The sequence below is a fragment of the Alligator mississippiensis genome, chromosome 12, assembly GCF_030867095.1.
Source record: "Alligator mississippiensis isolate rAllMis1 chromosome 12, rAllMis1, whole genome shotgun sequence".
Taxonomy (NCBI): Eukaryota; Metazoa; Chordata; order Crocodylia; family Alligatoridae; genus Alligator; species Alligator mississippiensis.
Window position 1 is genome coordinate 60,559,121 of NC_081835.1, and position 21,089 is coordinate 60,580,209.

The following is a 21,089-nucleotide window of genomic DNA, read 5'->3' on the forward strand; positions in this document are numbered from 1 at the left end:
CACTTTGTCGCACAATAGGACTTAGGTGGGATGAGTCTGAGCCACCGTAGAGAAATGTCACCATTTAACTGTTAAGGGAAAAAAATGGTCTCAATGAAACAGGGCAGTGATTTTCAACTCATGGGGGTCCATGGACCATGTCTATGGGGTCCACGAAAGATGACTCTGATCAATTAAGTATATGCTAATACACTACATGTTCAATTCAAAGGGGTCTGCACCCCCATTCAAATTTCCAAAGGGATCTAAGACTCCATTTGAAATGTTGTAGGGGTCCGCAGATGAAAAAAGGTTGACAGCCACCAAAATAAGGGCATAAAGTTGGGTCCTTCTATGAGCAAAGAAAGTGACCATTTGTAATGTTGCCAGTAAAAATGGCATGCACTAAAATATTACCTCAGTGGAATGGACACTTACATATTCCAATAATGTGTTTTTTAGAAGTTTCAATCTGAAAAAAGGCCAAAGATCCAAACAAGTGTCTTCTTTCTTGGGGGAAAAACCCACAATTCCCACTACTTTGAAATATTCAAAAGGCTACCAGCCCACACTGTGTATAAAAAAGAAGCTAAACAAATCTGAAGAGCCAAGAGCACTGAAAAAATATGCATGCTTTCATTATTTTCTTAAATTATACAGGAAAACTCACAGTAATGGAACCAAAGCTCCCAGAGCTAATGAAGCAACAGAGCAAAAAAAGGAAAGAAAAAAAATAGAAAGAAAAAAGAGCCTTTTGCTCCCTAAAGTCCTTGTTATAGCCAGCTAAGTGTTGGATTGACCATCTTTAAAAAAACATTTACAGATCTATGCAATACCAGAGGAGTGCTGCAGCAGTACTTAATTTCTATGCAATGCAGTGTTTGAAATCTACTTCTCTTACACCTCAGAACTAAATCTCCTAAACTTGATCTAAATTCCTCTGTGTTAGTTGTTAAACTGAACAAGTCCTTGTCACTGTACCCCCAATAACTTTCTGATGCAGTAAAGAAACTGGAAGAACAGCTTTCATTGCGGGGTGGGGAGGATGGCATTTTAATATTGCATTAGCTAGGAATCATTATCATCTCCCACATAAACCTGAAGCTGTATCAGTCTGGGGTCCAAAGGTTGGAGAACTGTTTCAGGGAAACGCATCTGTGGCTTCTGTAATAAGGAATCAGGACTTTCCAATTACATAGGAAAATAGAGTAGACAACTTAAAATCCCCTAATTAGCCCAGTTTTATGAATATGCCATCCTGCAGATATGTGCAAGAAATTTAAAAAAAAAGGCTCACGTAACTGCAAGGCCATTTTGGCCACTCCCAGTGGTTTGCGTTATCAAATTAGGGTGAACTACTGGATAAGGTTGCGCAGGTGCTAAAGAATCGATTTTTCCCTCGGGAATCACAGAGGCGTGAGAACACAAACAAGTTGCAAAATGTTTGTAATGGGACGTTACAAACCTCGGCACTGCCTTGCAAACGCACTCTGTACGGTCATAGGTGAGAAACTGATTCTTGTATCCATGTAGGGCCAGATTCCCAGCTGGTGTAAATTGATGCAACACCTCCAGGGGCCAGCAAAGCATCTGACCCATTATCCCCAAACCTAGTTTAACGGTCTTTAGATTCCAAACAAAAATATCAGGGCAGTTTAGAAACATCAGAGCTCAAAAACAAACCTATGGCAAGAAGCAACACAAAGGAGCATCTTTCTAACAAGGTGCAACAAACTTTGAATGGTTTATATACAGTTAGAAAGGCCCCAAAAACAGACAACAGGCGACACAATGGCTAAAAGTTCTAGCAAAGTGGGAAATCATAGCTCAGTAAATAGCTGCTGGTGGCAAATGCCATTTAGGGCACTGAAATGCATAATAAATAAGCTCTATATACATAGTTAGCTTTTTGGACTTTATTTCCAAAGGTCTCTGAATTCCAGGGTATCAGTCAATCCCTAATTAGAATACATTATCCATCTACTTGACACTTCAGTGAAATGTCTATTCCACCACAGAGCTGCAGCTTTGTTCAGAACAGGTTTATTGATATTCTGATGCATTCCCTCTCCATACCCCCAGTGGCTTGGTTCTGTTTTATCACACATCAAAAAGGCCGTATGCTCAGGGCACCCCATGCACAGCTCAGAGCTGGAGGTCTGAACAGCTGCAAGTAGTATGGTATCACAGGAGGGACAAGCTCCAAGCAGATGTCACAGATAAAAAAAAAGAGACAGTAAAAAGGGAGTGTGGCTTGGGAACTGAGCAAGAGGAAGCAACACACAGCAGAGCAAGACCTGACTTAAAATATGCCTATCATGCTTTATGCAAACACTGGTCTTTTCTGCCCTCATGACTAACATTAAAGTGTAATTAGTAACTTCACATGGTAAGAATTTGTTTCTTTATGAAACCATCAATATTTTGTTCTTGATGGCAATAACCTTCAGGCACCTCAACAGGTATAGCCTTGAATGAACATGGTGAGCTTGAGAGCTCCATAATGCTTCGTTTGGGGGCCACCCTTCCCTCCCCCAACTGGAACCCTAAATTCTGCCCTACATCAAGACTGTGATAAATGGTATGCTGCATTCAGCTTTTGCTTTAAGAGCCGGTAAAGTGCTCCTTGGAGACCTAAGTTACTCTGTAAATCAGCAAAAAGAAGGTGTTTATACAGCTGTCACCTCTTCCTCCAAGTTCAAGGAATATGGAGAGAAAGAAACTCAAGGTCACTGCCAGAAATGGGGCTCCTTTGCTGCAATGCTGCTATCAAACCAAAAGGCTTCTCCTTAGTTAAAGTAAGAAATCAAAGGCCTGTCACCACCTTCTGAGCAGATACCGGTTACCTTGATACTCTGCTGTTTTGTTACAGCTTGGCCTGCGCATCCTCAATATTCAATGCTCAGAACAGAAACTATCAACGCAGATAATCTTAGACTACGGAAAGCAACGAGGAAGAAATGCAAAGAATAAACACCCTGAAGCTGGTTGATATTTAAAATAAATTCGTGCATCTCTGATGCGGGCCCACAGCTTTGCAATTCCATTTCATAAAAGATAAATATAGCTACAAAATGGATTGCCTTCAGGGGGAAACGTCTTCCCCATAGCCTTCTCGCAACACCATTCAGATTCCTATTCTTTTCATTCTCTTCAGAGAAGGAGGAGAGACAATCCCATGTCAGCTGATCAATAACTGGACCCAGAATTTCTCTGAGGTTCTTAGAGAGCAAGGTGTGGAGGGCAGTATAAAAGCAGACAGCCTGAAATGTTGCATAATCATTTTTATTAGAATCAGGTGTCCAGACTTATCTAGGGCAAAAGGTTGAAAACCCAGGGGATAAACATCTCTCATGATTGCAGCTCTCTTTTACCAGTTCAATGTCTTGCTCCGGCCCTGGCCTTTTTTGATGCTGCCTCTGTAGGTTTGCATCCCATAATCTTTTCTGCAGCGAACTATTTCTGTATTTACTTTGTACAGGGCTCATCCTCCTCCTCTATTCTTATTAACTTGTGGAAACAAGAGCAAATGGAATAGGGGCAAAATGCACACAGCTGAAGTGCTGCAACAACTGCAGCGCAGAGAGCTGCTCGACCCAACCGCTGGAGTCTGTCAACAGTAAGAATACCAGAGGTTGGGGTAGGTCACATTCCACCAACCTCGCTATTAGAAAGGAAACTCTTTTCCCAGATAAAAAGCATCTTTGTAGTTTCTTATTCAATAACGACGCTACGTTTTGCTTGGAAAGCAACAAATTAAGGTGCACGGGCTGAATCCTCCCCTGAGTTAACTTGTTTAATGCCATCAACTTGTATGAGGTTGCACGGAAGCAGGATTTAGCTTGCTGATTTCACAGGCTCGCCCTCCCTAAGCCAACACTAAGGTCCTGGGGTCACCACAAGAGTTTGTTACGGTGGTTTGGTTATTTTGTTTTACACCTGCGCCCCAGCTTTTAGTAAATGTGCCCTGGACCCTCCTGAGTTCCTTAGGTCCCAACAGCTGGAAGATTCCCACTACTCAAATTAATTAGTGATAATTTAGGCTTAGTTTCCCCCCATGACTCTGCGACTGGCACACAAGGTTGCTCAGCTGCCTCTCTCTCAGCTCTCCCTAAGGCTGCAAACACACCATCCAGCAAACTCTTTGCCAGGCTTCTCCACTTCGATAAATTCACTCTACAACATTACAGCCCAGCAGCACCAAGAATTAGACAATAGTCAGTGGGGCTATAGCCGCCATGTACTAACTCTGTAAGATGAAAAGTCCTCATATCTGCTTCACAAGTCCCTGGTTCTAACATAATGCTTGCAATAAGTTTTCTGTGTGTGCTGTAAGACCTACCCGTCTGATCCCTTGCAGTCCTAACTGCATTTGTATTAGAGGAACACACAACACACAGTCTCAGCAGAGCTGTTGATCAATAAAATTGTACTCCTTAGAGGACGCCTATGACATCTATAAACCTGTGAGTGTCAAAACAATGGAACAAAAAATTCTGTATTCCTACTGTCAGTGGGATGAAAGCTGTACAATTAATGCCAGCTCAATGACACCACAAGGAGAAATAAAACAAACAGCTGGTGGTACTGTGGTCCAGCATACTGCTCCTACAACCTATTAATATTTTCAGTATAAAATACTGACTCATGTTATGAGCTAGATAGCATAAATCTATACAACAAATCCAAAAATCTACCGTTCCCAATATTAATTATACTAGCTTTCACTTAGAAAAATACAAATGCACAGGCCCCCCTTTCAGAAAGGAAGTAAGCACACACACAGTGAGGACATTTAATGGCTAAGAATCACTGTCTGTTGATTAGGGGACCATTAACAGACAATCAAAACTTTGTAAAAGTCACCTGCACACGGTTCCTAGTCAGTGAACTTACTTAAATCAAAGCAGACTGGTAGTAGGACACACTCCCTTTTTAACTTAGTTAAGCTTTCTTGGCTATATCTATATGAAGTTTTCCTTGCTGTGTGTTACCGATCACTCCAAGTTTTGGTTCAGTACTGCTGGTAGTAACAGTGACAGGAGTGTTGAAGTAGACCAGGCTCTAGACATGGAGCTGCTGCACATAATACTACTGAGAGCAGATCAACATTGTCTAAAGCATCAGCTACTGAAACTGCCTTGTCTTAGCTAGAGCTCCCACCATTGCTACTCCGAGCAGAGTTGAAACAACACCAACAACCGTGGGAAACATCTGGCAAAGAAGCATGGTGCAGACAGGGCCTTTGGAGAAGACCAAAATTTGTCTGCGTGCCCAAGAATCTCAGCACTCACCTTCATGGCACCACAATGAACATGTTAAAAGCTTATCCATTAAACAGATGTGCTTACTTCCACCAAAAAGAACGGTTTCTCAGAAAGACCAGAGCACCTTACAGAGGTACCTAAACTGAAGAGTTCATTCACCCCTAAGCAGAATAATGTTTGAAGGCCTTGTCTGCAGTCATTTTCCCTAAAATTTCCTACCACACCTACCACTAATTCAGCTCAGCTGGCAGTAGTATTACTGCAGAGAATGCACCAGCAGTTACCATGGCAGACAGGCATATGATAAACATGGTTAAACACTATCCCATTTAAAAAAAAATAGTGGCAGGCTGAAAACTTCATGTACACTCATGCCTCAACCGCAAATGGCAAAAAGGGAGCTGCATCGCTGGTGGTGCTGGTAGCAAAAATCTTAGCACAGACAATGTATTTTCAATAGTGGTTGATAAACAGAACACCTGGGTTTTAATACTGGATTTGACATCTTTCTTAATTACTCTTATTTCTCTTGTTTTAAGAAGCAGCCTCTGAGAATAAAAAAGCCCCACAGTTCTTATCTATCACATTATAGCGCTTTGGCACCATGAGTCCCAGTACCTTAGTACAGGCATTAGATGCCACTTTTTCACTTGGAAGTCAGAAGTGAGATGGCAAGTATGCTGATTTTATTTATTTAACTAGAGAAACGTTAAAAATTAATTGCCTACCATGAGGACAATAAGGTAAATCAGGTACTAAATCGATTTATTTCTTGCCACAGAATTGCCCTATATATTTGACAGACTCAGTCAGGACACTAACCAGAAATAACATTTCAGTTGTTTCCAATTCGCACATTCTGCTTGGTTTCTATTACATCCAGAGACGATAATACTGGTTTCATGGTAGAATTCAGCAGTTAAGCTATTTATTTCAAAATAGCACATAAATGTGCAGGATTGTGTAGTGTATTTTTTGTGTTTCTAAACACATTCCACAGCTACACTGAGAGGTTTAATTCTAGAGTGAATTTAGCGTGTTTATGCAAATACAGTAAATACTACCAGACATTTGGCCTGGAGGGATAAATATCTATCACCAGTTAAAATAAAAGTAAATAAAAAACAACTCAGCTTAAAAGAGCTCCAAGAGAAACTAAGCAGACCCAAATAATTCAAGCACAGCGATTTAAAATGGAAAAGTTTAATTCTACTTTGCAAATTCAAAACAAACAGATAAATTATGGATTAAGGCACAGAGTATTTTGTATAGGAAAACTGACAACCACTTTCTAGATACTTAGGTTTTCTTCCAATGTCTTTAATTCTTTCTTTTTAACAATTCAGCAAGATTGTTTCAACCTCCCAGTGGCTGAGAGGTGAAGTGCATACCACAACCTCCTAAAATGCAAAGAAAATGGTCCATTAAAAAAAAAAAAGAGGGGAGAGGGGGATGAATGGCATAGGAGATTGTGGTATATAATGTACTGAAAAGCTTTTCCATAATTTTCTCAGTTAAGGGAAATAACAGGTAGACTTTAACAAACTTTAATTAATTATACTATTCAGTTCGTCAAGACTTGGGGCCTGTTCACCCTAGCATGCTCCTTGGTAAGTTCCTCATGTAGACAAGCTCTTGATGATATTTAGACATTTGAGGCCTGTTCAGCACTAGGTTACTCCAGTTTTATGCACATATAAGCCCATTGATATCAAGGAAGCTACACAGGTGTAAATCTAGAATTAATGCAATGATGAAACAAGTCTTTACCTATGATTTTTCCTTGGGAAAATGGTTAGTTCTGTTTTTGTTTTGGGATTTTTAGACTAGGTACTTTGTAAATCATCTTCAGGAATGCTTATAAGACTTTTTTGGGGGATGACTCCCGTCTCCTTGCAAAGCAGGTTTGGCTAAATATTTATTGAGGAGCTGGTAAAACACTTCATTTGATGTGTATGTTTCTTTACTTGGATAAAGCCTTCTCTCTTGAATCAAACTACTTGAAGCGAGGGCTGGTATGAACTCAGACAGATGGTAGGGCAAGGTGGCACCTTAACTGGTTCAGAAAGGCATAAACTGTCATAGGCAAGAACCTACTTGAGAAGTAAAATTCGATACTATAAAAATAAGGGACAACGGTTGGGGCTTTTGTGACTTGCAAATAATTATCTTTGACATTGCCTTAATGTTAGGTTTTGCATTTTATTTGATTATTGTTGTTTTTTAAAGAGTTTTTCTCCATTAGCAAATAAATGGTTCCAGATAGGGTTTAAATTCATACCTCACTGTAGTGAAGGGAAAGGGCCAGTTCACAGTTTGGCAGAGGTCTGTGGAATACCATATTTTGTGCAAAAAAACAGCCATACCCCATTTATTTTGTCATGGCTTTATCTTTGCAAAAGAAAAACAGAAGAGTTGATACTACGTGCACTACATACATAACTGTGTTTAAATAGTGTGCTAACACAAGGTAGTGACCCAACTGTATAATTTAAGTGGACTAGTTTTCCAGATGTGCAAAAAACTAAGATGTATAGTCATACTCAAGACCTGGGAAACCTAATTGTGGCAGCAACGTAGAATAAAACAGGGCGTCAAACACTCTTCTTAAAATGGAAGATAGAACTTACAAATCACTGCAAAATATACCAAAATTAAGGAGATATGAAGAGGAGTATGGGACATGACATTTCTGGCATCTATAGTTTTTGCTATTCCTGCTACTAAGACAATTTTACAAGACAATTTTTCAGTATTTCAGTGTGACGTTATTAGCTACTGGCCCAGCTTTATTTAATAAAGAACTCAGGCGCTGATGTCAAAATGGGACAGGGTCTTATAAACTGTGAGCCTCACAACATCTCTGTGAAATCATGAGTTATTAATTATAGCACCCTGCAGGAGGGTAAACTATGTGACTGGTCTGAGAAGATGTATTCTGTGACATACTGCAGACTGAGGATTTTTTAGTCCTCCATAAACTTAATGTCTGTGTTGGACCAAGTAGCTGGTTTGGAGTTCACCATATACAGTATAGTCTGCATATAAAGACTCTCTTAAGAACCCTATCGACTGTAGTGGCTCTTACAATAATCCTTCATAATGGACTGATTATTGACTCAATAAACCATAACATTTTCCTCGGGTTTAAAGGAAATACGCAACGGGGGGTTGACTATTCTGTAGTCCATATTCAAGCCATTCAGTCTGACCGATGTTAACCCACTCAAGGAATCCTTTTTTGATTCTGTTTTTAAACGCCTTACTTAATTTGTGCAAAGTACACAGAAAAAAATACCCACCAATGCAAGGTATCTCAAAATCCCTTTCTGTAAGCCAACAAGGAATATATTAATTACTACCTAGAAGGGAATATATTCCAATACAGTATTTCCTGTTATAGAGGGAAAAAAGAAACAGTGAGAAAAGACTGAAATGGAATTATAAATATTAGGGCTCTTCCTCCTTCTCCCCCCCCCAATAAGAGTTGAAAACCTAAGTCAATATATTGATTTTTATATTTTTCTGTTTATCTGTTTTGTCCACTAGAACTCTGCCAGTTGCCCCAGGCAAACAACAAAGCTATGCTTGTTCAGCCTTTGATCATCTCAGTGCTATAAGATTAGCATATGCATACTCTCATCCTCCCCTTTATCCTGTTAATAAAGCTCCAAACTCCCTCCACTGATGTTCAAGAAAGCAATCCGCTCCTAAGCCCCCACTGATTTGCCCCCATTCCCTCCTCTGCTCAGGACTCAGAATGCTAACTACTGTGTGCGAGTTGTGTAAGTGCTTATCCACTGGCCCTCTGAGGAGCAATTCTTACTCGTTTGATGCAGTCCACATTTGACAGACGTTCCTGGATCAGATTGGTCCACAGAGCGTTGGGAATTTCCTAAACAAAGACCAAAAAAAAGAAAAGAAAAGAAAAGGCTGAATATTCACAGCGGAGTTCAAAAGGAATTTTATCATGCAGGCATGATAAGTCAAGCCAAGCGAGCCCCAAAATCATTAACAACATATATAGGAAGTGTTACAAAGTACCAAAAAAAAATCCATTTTAAAGGTAAACTACAAGCCTCTTTACTTGTTAAGGCCCAACTTCTCCACTTTTCCCTACTTGATCTAAACCATGCAACCAGTGCCAAAATCTGCACTCTTCCTGTGTGTTAGACTCCAAACCTCCCACGAGAACATGACACCCTCGGGAAGTACATTTGACCCTGAATCATCTGATATCCTGCTTTATCATATCAGGGCATGAGGCATTATTCGCTCTAGCACAAGAGAAGCAGAATCTTGAGCCCAGGAATGGGAAACATGAAGAACCTTATTTTCTAATATTATGTTTTACAACCTATTTTTATAACATGTTACATACAGGATCTGCTAATTGCTTCGGATCTTAAACCAGATTTTTGTATTTTTTTCAAAAGTAGCTCTGTTTTAAAACTAAGAGAAGCAAGAATGACATTTACTTATACAAAATGAGATCAGAAGTAGATTCTTTGATAAATGAGAGAAAAATGACTGTGATGTTACAATGGTTACGGGCTTGGACTGCTATTTGATGAACAAGAGAAAACAGGTGTGGACAGTAAGGAAGATATGAAGGATACTTCAACAACAAAAAAATGAACCAAGAGCTCTGGGTGATATATTACAGAAGGTACAAAGTTAATTACTTGCTAACAAAATATTACACCTGACATTTTTATGGAGTGAAAACTGATGACGAACCAGACTATCGAGTGAAAAAAAAAAATCAACCAACCAAACAAGCTCCTGATCTTCCAAAAAAGGGAAAAAAAGAACAATCCTGGCAATTACTCACTTACATAGGTAACTTCAACAACTATTCAATTAACTGAACAATTTAACATCTTTCCTCACATCTCAACTCCTCTGGACTCCTATTTCTTTCTGCTGCTCCCTTCTAAACCTGACTTTGTCCATAACTTTATTTTTTGGCAATACTTTGTAAGAAAGCATCTTCCACACCTGACATCAAAAAGGATAGTATCGCTCTAGATGATGAATGATTTTTTTCAGAACATTTGTTCCATTATTTTACTATGAGGAACACCTTTCTTTCCTTTTCCAAAGGCTTTTATTACATTGGCTTTTCTCCTGCAAGTGGGTATATCCCAATTCTCTGTGACTTCAAAACACACAAATATTGCTTTGGTAAATTACTTAGCTAATTACTCTAACTTCATAAACCAGCACCAGATGGATCAATGTTGGAGTGACTTTGAGTTGTTAGGACTTTGTGTCTCCTTACCTCTATTTTTCAAATCTCAGGAATGAGGACAAACAGGTCCTTACTTCCTAAAGTGAGCAGTTACAAGAAAAACAGGATGCCAACATCAAAGGTCAATAACAGTTACCAAGTGAGTGAGCTAACCCTGGAAGCTGCTCACCTGTCCACTCCTGGTAAGCAAAACCAATGTAAATTATACATGGGTATATTTTTGGCCATGGCCTGAGCATCCCCATGAAGATACTGCACACTTCATTTTCTTTGGAAAAATAATATTAGTCTTATCCAGGATATCCAGACTGGTGGATGTTAACATCTCCTCCTATTATCCCCTATCCACTAAGGACCCTCATCTTGCAATTAATCCTGCAGAGGCAGATTACTATGTCTATACAGAGTTCAGGGCAGGATAAGGGCTTTATTTTCCTAGTTTTCCAAAATGTACGTTCCTGAATTCTGAACATTGCTATTGCTTTAGGCAGTGAAAGTATTACTCTGCTAAATTTAAGTATGCTCAGTATGCTCGCATTTGTGGTATCAAGCTCACCTAATAATTTTCACAATTTCATACTGTTCCTCATTACTGGCTAGAAGTAATCCAAAAAAGATTTTTCCAGTTGGAGACTTCAGTTTCTGAGTCATGAAGTTATCCTCCACTTAATTTAAGGAACTGCTGGATGATGTGTGTTTGACCATATTAAATCCAAACAGTTGCATCCTCTATGAGTTCCCTGTTCCGTGCTCAGACCAAACAGTCTGAATGGTATAAACCTCTGGTTATTTTACAATGCAGGATGCTGGATATTAGTAGAAGTCACTGGACAGTAGGAAGCAACAGACAAATTGGCTGAATATTGGGAAAGATTTCCTGACAACAACCTTTATTATAAAATGAACACTTTCCCCAGGGAGTAATGGAAGCCTGCTTATGCAAATCACTTTAAAGGACACTAGAAGATACTGCAGAGAACAATCCTGCACCTGCTTTGGGATGAACAAGATGACCCAATTAAGTCTTCATTGTTTCTAATGTCTCCAATTCTCAATCCTTTTCCTAATATCAGCCATTCATGAGGCAGCATTCAAGCAAGTAAAAGAGAAAAAGGGAAAGAAATTGCAGTGTTTCTTGAAAGTCGGCAGGTCCCATAGGGTGGTGCGTCAAAGCCTCCCGCAGCCTCTCCCTGCTGGAGCCTGGGTCTGTGGCTTTGAGTCTGTCACCTTCCAAAGGTGCGTCACGCTGCTATCAGAAACAGCTAGTGCCTTGCTTACTACTTTGATGTGTCATGTCAAGAGAGGCTAGCAACTGCCAGGGGGTCCACTCTGCTAAGCCTTGCCAAACCAATTTAAACCAAAATTATACTAACTTCTTTCAGTACAGTGGTAATCATAGTCCTCCCTTTTGACCAGACTCTGCTGCAAGGAAATAATCAAGGACACATGTCTGGTTGTTGCAGTGCATTTGCACTCAAGCCAGGTCTTTCTGAAGCCTGTGCCTCAATCCCAGTTTTGTTTCCCCGTCTTTTTTATTCCCACTGAGTGATGGTTTATGAGGTCGCCACTGCATATTATTTGAATGGGATATCTTCAATAGGTCAGACTGCCAACCTAAAAATGACTACATCTGATTGACAACATCATATAGTACGCTATTTAGAGCAATTCCTTGTCCCATTTGGGAAAATAGTAGCAGGAGTTAATAATGCTGCTGTTATCCTATATGTGCACGCAAAACCACACACAAAACCCAAGCCTATTATGCCGTTACACCTCCTTCTGATCTGTGATTTCGGATCTTAAGGCCCTGCATGCTTCATAGCAAGAAAATTGTATTCCTATCTAACAAAGGCACTCAGGGCCCGAACTACAGTCCAATGAGTCCATGAAAAAGAAAACCAGTTTGAAATGTTAAACTTTCCGAGAACCATGGTGGTGTTGTTTTTAAAACAACTTGTTTTTATGCATGCACTTTTTGGTCAGTTCTATTAACAATTCTATCGTATTGATGGGAGATGTTGCACTCGTTCGTGATTAGTTTTCAGTATTGTGCGGTACTCCGGGGACAACAGACTGCATCATCACCTGATCTAGTTCTAATCAAGGCAGGTTTTTTGGAAATGCCCAAGTAAAATTGTTACAAAATACACTTGGTTGTCATAAGAGGAACATGACTTGCGCTTGATTATTTTGAAAACGGCTGTCATTAGAAATGCTAAAATTGGCTGGCTTTATAATTTTTGTCATAGAAGAAAGAGCATTACAGTTTGAAGAAATATGATCAGCATTTAAAAAAAAAAATCAGTGTTTCAGTTCATCCCTTTCACACAAATACACACAAAAAGGAAAAGACCTGTTTAAGTATACACAAAGGATATATATTTTCTGATTGTTTTTTACAGGGCTTTCTCCTGGTATAGATTAGACTACAGACCTTGCATACATATAGCTGCCTCCTGTTAATTGGTCTCTATATTTTGTCTTTCAAAGCACAGTACATCAGTGCTGACTTGCAACTGTACAGCTCTAGGTAACTGCACAGCACACAAATACCTGAACTGCAGTTCAGTAATAGTCCTAAAAGCACACATTAAGTGCAAGCCCAGAGTCACCATGGCTGCTTCAACTTCTTATTCCATCTAGTTAACAGATGAAGTGAAACTTTAAACAGCTAATCATTAGACCTTACTATAGGAAAATCTTGAAGGTGCTTTCTATTAACATCATAATAACTAGAGATGAGGGAATAATTTGCCATGATTTATCTAAAAATGTAGCCTCTTTTTCTGTTCATGGAATATTTATTAGCAGCTCATGATTTCCTCAAATTTATTCAATACTCAAAAATATTTCACTTCTTTTCGGAATATTTTTAAGCATGGATTGATCACACTTTGCTGTGAGTATTCAATATTTAAAATTCACTAGTTGAGCTGTGCTCATTAGTTCATGGCCAGATGTGCATTAGTGGGTGCTCGCTCGCATGTCCAAATTTAAAAATTCAGTTTCTGAAAATAATCAGGTATTTGAAATCCCCTTCCATGATCTCCTGTGCCAGTACAATTCAAATGCCTGAACACTCACAGGAAGTGAACACAAAAGAGTATGGTCAGCGTGAAGTCAATAAAAGAGTGAAATCATATTTGGGGAAATTTGTTCGCAGTGTATCCTCGGTTCTAGTAACCGTGTAATATTGTACTTATATAGCGAACGTCTGAACTTCAGGCTTTGCAGTTAATTTAGCCCCGATTACCTCAAATACATGAAATATCATCTAAATAAAGTAAATTGCAGCAGATGGTCTTTGAGGCAGATATTCAGAACACATGCTTATTTCATGTCATCAGGTTTTTCACTTAGCAAACCAGTATTGTGTTAACAGTTGGTTTTGTTCTCTATTCTCTGCATAGACAGCCAATTCCTATTAGTTATAATGCTAGTAAGGGATCAAACTCACCACTGGCTTTAGTGGAACTGCAGCTACTTATGCCAAAGGTGCATTGGAGCCAGTGGACAGAGGCAGTAAGCAAGAGGGAAAAAATGCTCTTCAAATGTGAAATCTTGGCCATTTTTAAGCCAGGGCCAGAGTTGTCACCAATGTCACTGGAGCTAGGATTTCATCCTTAGTCTTAAGGGTCATATATGAAAAGTGAAAACAGCACAAAAGAATTGGAGAAAGGGATTATTAAGGGCCTCTTTCTAGCAGTGACTATCCTACAAAGGCAGGCATAGACAGCATAAAGCTAAAATACACTAGAAATTCCAGCTCTTCAGGCACTCCTTACTACCTGATCAACCCTGATATTTTTGGCTTTCATCTTCTACACCATCCATGTTTTTGAATCAAGTAAGCCCAAAAGGACACCCTTGAAATACTTCTGTATAGTCTGAAATATGTTAATAATTAGAGTAATTAAACCAAAGGGACGTTTTGTTTTAAATCCCCCCTCTACATTGAGTTGTATGAATCTAGTAAAATAATCTTTAATCATTCCAGTAAAAAAGTAAAGTTCCTTTTCCCAATATAACAGCCATTTGTACACCATATTATCTCACCCCAGCTAAAAGCAGATATTTTGACAGTAACCTCAATGATTTAATGGCCTCTTCATTTCCACGTCCTTAGATGCTACTTAAGGCATCTCTAGGCTTCGCTCTTTGACTTCATGTAATAAGCAGTGGGGTTCTACTTTTTTTTGTAGGTGGGGAGGGCAAGGAGCATTGAAAAGCACAGGAAATATCCCAATTTATTTTGGACAGACTTTCTACATTTCATTCTCTTCTATTTTTCATCAGCTGTCAACAGTGTAGGCTTTACACCACTGACCAACAAGGCAAACAACTTTCTGTAAGTCGATAGCATTCCCTAAGGTAACTGGCAAGACTGCTCATTGAAGAACTCGGTTCAAAAGAGCTTCTATTAGGGAAGAGGAAATAGCTGGTCAAGGCTACCGGGTTGTACTGAGGGCAGGGAGGATTAATGGCTTTGCACAAAGAGGAACCAACTGCTCTTCTGAAAATTGGATAAAGCGTTTCAGTTTGGCCAGCCTTGGAAGGAAAAGTCCTCTCTAGCCTGCTGCAGGGTTTGCAGTAACCAAACGGCTGGCTTGTCACACTATTTTGAGTGAACACACCCGGTACATTATTTGCACCATGCTACAGCGCTAACTAGCTCTGCTACGTCAAAAAAGTCTTCTCCACAAACGCATTCGTTGTACTGAAATAGACCCTAGAGGTAATGCTCACTTTATGGAGGTCATCAAACATGCTAAAGAAGGACAGGCCTTGTCTTGTGAAAGGAAAAATCACTCTTTAAACAGTGCTGTGCGTACCCAGAACCATCCTAATTCCAGTGTCCAACAAGAATCTAATATGAAGATTTACAAGCTCATCATTTCTGTCTCTCACGCACCATTTTTGCCTACCTGTGCTGCACCATATTTTTACCTTTGTTCAAATCATCATTTATGAGAAAAGGACTATCCTCCCTTTTGGGAAACATCCTCACCCACCAATTCAAAAGGCAGCATCCAAGCAGCTGTTGATAGGAAGTGAGATACTTCAATCTGACCAAGTTGCATGCCAATGGAAATTAGGCTAGTGTCATACAGCTTCTCTTCCATAACTAGAACATGCAGAATGGGAGCTGTTACCTTCTTCTACACACCTGTTTTCTTTCTTTATATGCTCTTACTTCCTTTGTCAGCTCTAATAATTCCTCCAATAGCAAAGTCTCTGGAGAGACGCGTACGGCATCCAATTGTTTACAAAGCCACATTGCCTGAGGGAAGAACAGGAAAAAAATAGATAGTTCTAAATTTTTTGCCAAGAAAATAAAACATGTTTTTAGAAGCCCACCAAAAGCTAAAAAGTCAGTATTTCCTGGCCTCCAATTAAACAAACAATCCACATTTGTAAGCTTAAATAAATATTCAGGTGCTTTGTTAATGCAAATCTATAACTACTAAAGATTAAATTTAGGGGGAAACAAAATAGTGCTGAAGTTTTCAAAATCACACCCACTGAAAAGCCAGGAAATGTTAACTTGTGGTACAACTTAAAAAAGGAAGTTAATTACAAATCTGCAGAGTTAAGATATACAAAAATAATTTTAACTCTGTATCTCTGTCCAAATTCATGCCCCACCCCAATATCCAAATTCATGACACAAGCTTATGACATTCTGCATTCCACCTTTTGTTGCTTAGAAAATAATCCAAGGGGCTTCTTATAAATATCATAGACATGCACTGAAAAATGAGTCACGTTTTTCCATTACATATGGACCATATTCAGTATAACCTATGAAGCAGCCACTCATACTGTGGTCACAGATGGACAAGATGGTGATACCCACACCCAAAGCTTCCTTTACACATCACGTACACAAAAAGGACCTATTCAAACATACAGGGAAAACAGAGAGATTTTTCCACTGATTCCCGTGGAGTTTACTTTAGATCCTAAAGATTTGCAGAATTTCCTTCCCATTTCCTCAATACAGTTTCCTGTATACACTTGCAAGTCTGCTACATATGCTAGGACAGGGATGGGCAATTATTTTGGGCGGAGGGCCGCTTACTGAGTTTTGGCAAGTCATCGAGGGCCGCATGACAGGCAGCCAGGGCAAATAAATATTCATTTTCTAAATTTTTTAGGGGCCTCACAGGCTGGATAGCATGGCCTGGCGGGATCTGTGTGGCCCATGGGCTGAATTTTGCCCACTCCTTTGCTAGGATATATCGGTCATGGGAGGAAATTTTGCAAAAGACATCTTGGGTTTTCAGGCTTATAGATGAACAGCCTGTAAGACAGAGCCTTAGAGATAAGGAACATACACATTTCCCATTCATTGTACAGGACTCAAGATGTCCCTGGATCACAGGATTTATGACCAAACCACAAAGACACAGGTTTAATAGTGCAGCTAACTGTAATATACTTCTGTATCTGTAAAACAAGTATACCTTTCCCATAAGATATATTGGATCTGTATAGAATATACTGAACATGTATTGGATATATCAGAATGGAATGATGCATAGTATTTCTGTATTTGCATACTTTTTTGCTTCAAATTTTCATTTAGCACTTCCTAGCTTTTCAATGGTTCAAATGCCAATATTGTTCTATTGTTTGTTTGTTCCTTCACTTTAAATTATAAATCCATAGTAAAAAGACTCAAACACCATTTTAACAAAGATTTTTATTTTTTTTTGTCTGGGAATCTCCTAAACTATTATACTCTTGCCAAGGTAATACATTGGTTCCATGCCATATAATGGAAATATTTATTTTCCTTATACCATGAAAATGAGATTTCAACTGTCTTAATCCGCTTAATTTTTCAAAGTCCTTCAGCCAAGTGAGTTATGGCTACAGTCTATAAACTATAACATTTTAGTTTGGTAAAAAATGTGTGCAATCTTAACTCATTTCAAACACTATATGACCCAAAAAAGTAATAGCAGACTAAGGATCACATTTTCAAAAGTAGCCTCTTTCTCTGAATGCAAACTTTGAATACCAAGGCTGGGATTTTCTGAAGCATTTAGGGAATTTAGGGACATTGACTTTCAGCGGCACTTGTGCTCTTGAGTCATGTTGGCATTTCTGAAAAGTTACATCTGCGGAGTAAGATTTTCACAAGTGTTGAGCCCTCACAACCACAAGTAATTTCACTGGGAAAAACAAGTGCCCCTGCAAATGTAGCCCAAAGCATCTCAAGATAGACACCCGAACATTAAAAACCAGTTCCAGATCTCAATCTCTTAAACCCAACAAACATAACAGTCCCTATAAGACAGAAATAACAAGTATTGCTATTTTACCACCGTCAGAAATCTTCCACAATTATGCCAAAGTAGGTTTTTATTGGCAAACATTTGACAATGTAATATTTTAACACTTACAGTAATATACTTACAATTGTGGTTTTTCCAGAAGCAGGTGGACCAACTATGCAAATTCTTGGAACTATAGAATAAATACGAGAAAATGTTAAAGCAAAGAAAGACAAAACAGCCTCCTTGGTTTCCATATGTATTATATACACACATAATACACATAATTGCAGCGCAATACAGTTACAGCAGTGAGGAGTCTGCCTGGTAGGGAGTAAGGGGGAATCCACACTAGTCAGATCATGTCTTATTTTAATTTCCATAATCAGGTATTTAAGCCAGGTATTTAAGCACATGCCTAACTTTAAGCACCTCAACAGTTTATTTGACACCAAGGCAGGGCAGAAGCACTGAATATGTATTTTTCTAATGTATCTGTTTATTCCCAACATGTTAAATGGGTTAGAACAGATGCAACGAGCAGTTCAAAAAGAGATTTATTTCATTTTGTATGTGCAGTCCAGTGACAAATTAAAAGTGACTTTTCTTGTATTGCTTCTTTTCCACAGCTCTGCAATAAAAACACAGTTCCTGTTTGCTCTTAAAAAAGAGGTTTTTCACAAACAAGAGTAATATAATTGCAACTCACACCTTTGTTTAGCTAGACTGGGTCATGAGTTGGTGAGGTTCAGACACTGCAAAATCAGGGCTTTCTCTTTCCTATTGAGCATAGCTATCTCCTGGGTAGATCTAGAAAGAAACGCTATTGGGAACACTTCTGAGATTGCCTCTGGGGCACAATGTAAAACTTTTTGCAGTCACAGGAGAAAACAAGTTACTCCGTATTTTTTCTCTGCGTTACAGTTTGCTGCCCATCCTTCCTCTAGTCGGGATTTACATCCAGGCTTTTTCCCTTTGTCCCTTCTTGTGTTTATCAATACAAGAAGAGGAGGCAACAGCAGGGGAGGGGTGGGGAGCTCTGCTTGCCAAATCAGCAACCTCTTTTCCTTTGGCACACAAACCCTGTCCTCTCCCCACTGTGTACGTTTCTTAGTATTGACTTAACTATTCTGTACATTCTGCCATAGCTGTGCAAAGTGAATTTAAGAGTAAAACACTGGATAAGGTCCCTGTTCCAAGGAATAAGCAAGTTACTTTATACAGACATTGCAAGGAGTGGAATCACTCTAAAGGGCACGGGGGACAATTAGTGGTGCGACAGAACAAGGGGGAAAGGGGGAACGAACTCCTGGAAAAAAATTTGGGGCTATTTGGCTGGAACATCTTTTGGACCACGATGCCTTGAATTGTCATGTTAGGTTAATATCTTGAGATATTTCGCTTCTTCTCGCAGGTACACAACCCCCAGCCCCAGCCTTAAAACAGCAGGGATTGCTAGGTATTTAGTAAGGGTAGCATGGGTCATAGGAAATGAGTGGAGGCTCTGTCCAGCCAAAAACCTCTCCAGCTATTCAGCACCAGAAGGAATCAATCCTCTGATGTCAGCAGACAGGAAAGGATGTGAAATGTATTTTTATGAGGCCTTGCACGCACTCAGCAGTTGTTGGGCAGGTGCAATTTTTAAACATGCATGGAACCCAAATTACAAATTCATCTTTACAAAGTTATTTGACTTAGAAGGTTTAAGGAAAACTCCCCCCTTATTGGTTCTTGCAAGTGCAACAGAACTAGTACACAATATAGAAAAATACTTTAAAAGGATACATCAGCTGTTTTTATCACCTAATTTCTTTCAAATGTAATGTGATTAAATCCTGGTTTCTTAAAATCTAACACCTTGAAACTCCAGCCCGGTACTTAGGAATTATTTATAAACAGCGTCATAAAAGAGTGCTCGGGTGCCAACACTAATCAACTTCTTCAAACCACTTCAAAGAAAATCAAAAAACCTTTCCATCCACAGATCCTTTTGAGGTTTAACTAGGAGCATGATTTAAAATTCACAAGAAAACCCTTAGGTATTGAAGCTTTAATACACAGCTTTCTTGGACAAACGTTTGATAAAAAACGAAACATACCATTATATACACCATATCATGCTTTAATATTGCCCAGGGCTACTGTAAATGCTCACTTTGTACTAAATCTGGTTTTCTCTCTGCTTAGAGGCTGGCAGCAGATGGGGCAACGTAATTCACTGATTTACTCATTTGCACACTTGTAAGAATCTTCTAAGGCATTCTCCCTAAACATATGACACAAGGGCACAGCTAGGACATCACTGTATGTAATGTTTAACCCCTCAAATCAGCATACACTTAGTATTAAGTGGTTGAGGTCCGCACTGGTACCTAAATGAATACAGGGAAAACTGCAACCCCCCCCCCCCCTTTTCTTTGGTTGAAAACCAGATTTCATTCAATGTTTGGTCTTCACGAGATGTTACAAGGCTTGCTTTTTCCAAGCCATTGTAAGATTTAACATTCAGGGATGGTTTTAGCGATAATGAACGTAATTCTGTCATAATGTGAAAGGATGAGCTGGACTCACTGGGGTTCTTTCTCTTGGAGCCCAAATGATTCTATGATTAATATTAAATATGACAGCATTTTTAAGGCAAATCTTCTGTCCGACAGGAAAAGCAAATAGTGCAAGATGAACCTTTTTTTTCCCCCAGCAAAAGTCTGTTACATTTTATCATGGGTATAATTATAAAGGAGGAACTTAGAAAACAAGTGTCATATGGATCCTGGAAGCCTTTTATTAACATAAGCCAGGAAAACACATACAAAGTGATACGCCAGTATTGGAGAAATAACTTAGCTTTCACAGGTTGTTTTTTTTTTTTGTGCTTTTTCAAATGATCACATGAAACAACAGTAGTGCATAGCCTTCTGTACGAATACCCAGTCGCCTAATATTTGACCTAAAAGCTTCATCAGAATTGTTGAATGCTACAATTATCATCAGGTTTGTTTATATGTTTAAAAGTACTTCAGAAAAACTTTTAAATTAATAATCAGCTCTAACTTCATACCTGGGATAGATGTTATGTCTCCCCACCCCCAGCATCTCCGTTTGAAATTTTCTCTGGGGCTAAAAATGTCTAGCAAGGCAAGATCATGAAAATTCATTGCTCTCTTGATGGCTCTAATAAGAGTTTTATTTTTCCTAAATAGTCGGCACCTTCCACCGTGATCAAAAAATTAAATCAACTCAACTGCAGAGCATCACCGTTACAGCATTTTCCATATACTTTACCTTTAAAACAACAGATAGGTT

General features: G+C 39.1%; 1 protein-coding gene across 3 annotated transcripts in view; it reads right to left on the bottom strand.

Annotated features, from left to right (window-relative positions):
- The window catches only part of AK8 (adenylate kinase 8), an 86,619-nt gene that overhangs the window by 61,700 nt on the left and 3,830 nt on the right, over positions 1–21,089 (bottom strand). For all 3 annotated transcript variants that reach the window (XM_006259983.4, XM_019475619.1, XM_019475618.2), the window contains 3 exons: positions 17,930–17,979; positions 15,671–15,784; positions 9,073–9,141 (listed from right to left, as the gene is read on the bottom strand). In XM_006259983.4, the coding sequence (XP_006260045.1) occupies positions 9,073–9,141; positions 15,671–15,784; positions 17,930–17,979 (233 nt within the window). The remainder of the gene's footprint in view (positions 1–9,072; positions 9,142–15,670; positions 15,785–17,929; positions 17,980–21,089) is intronic.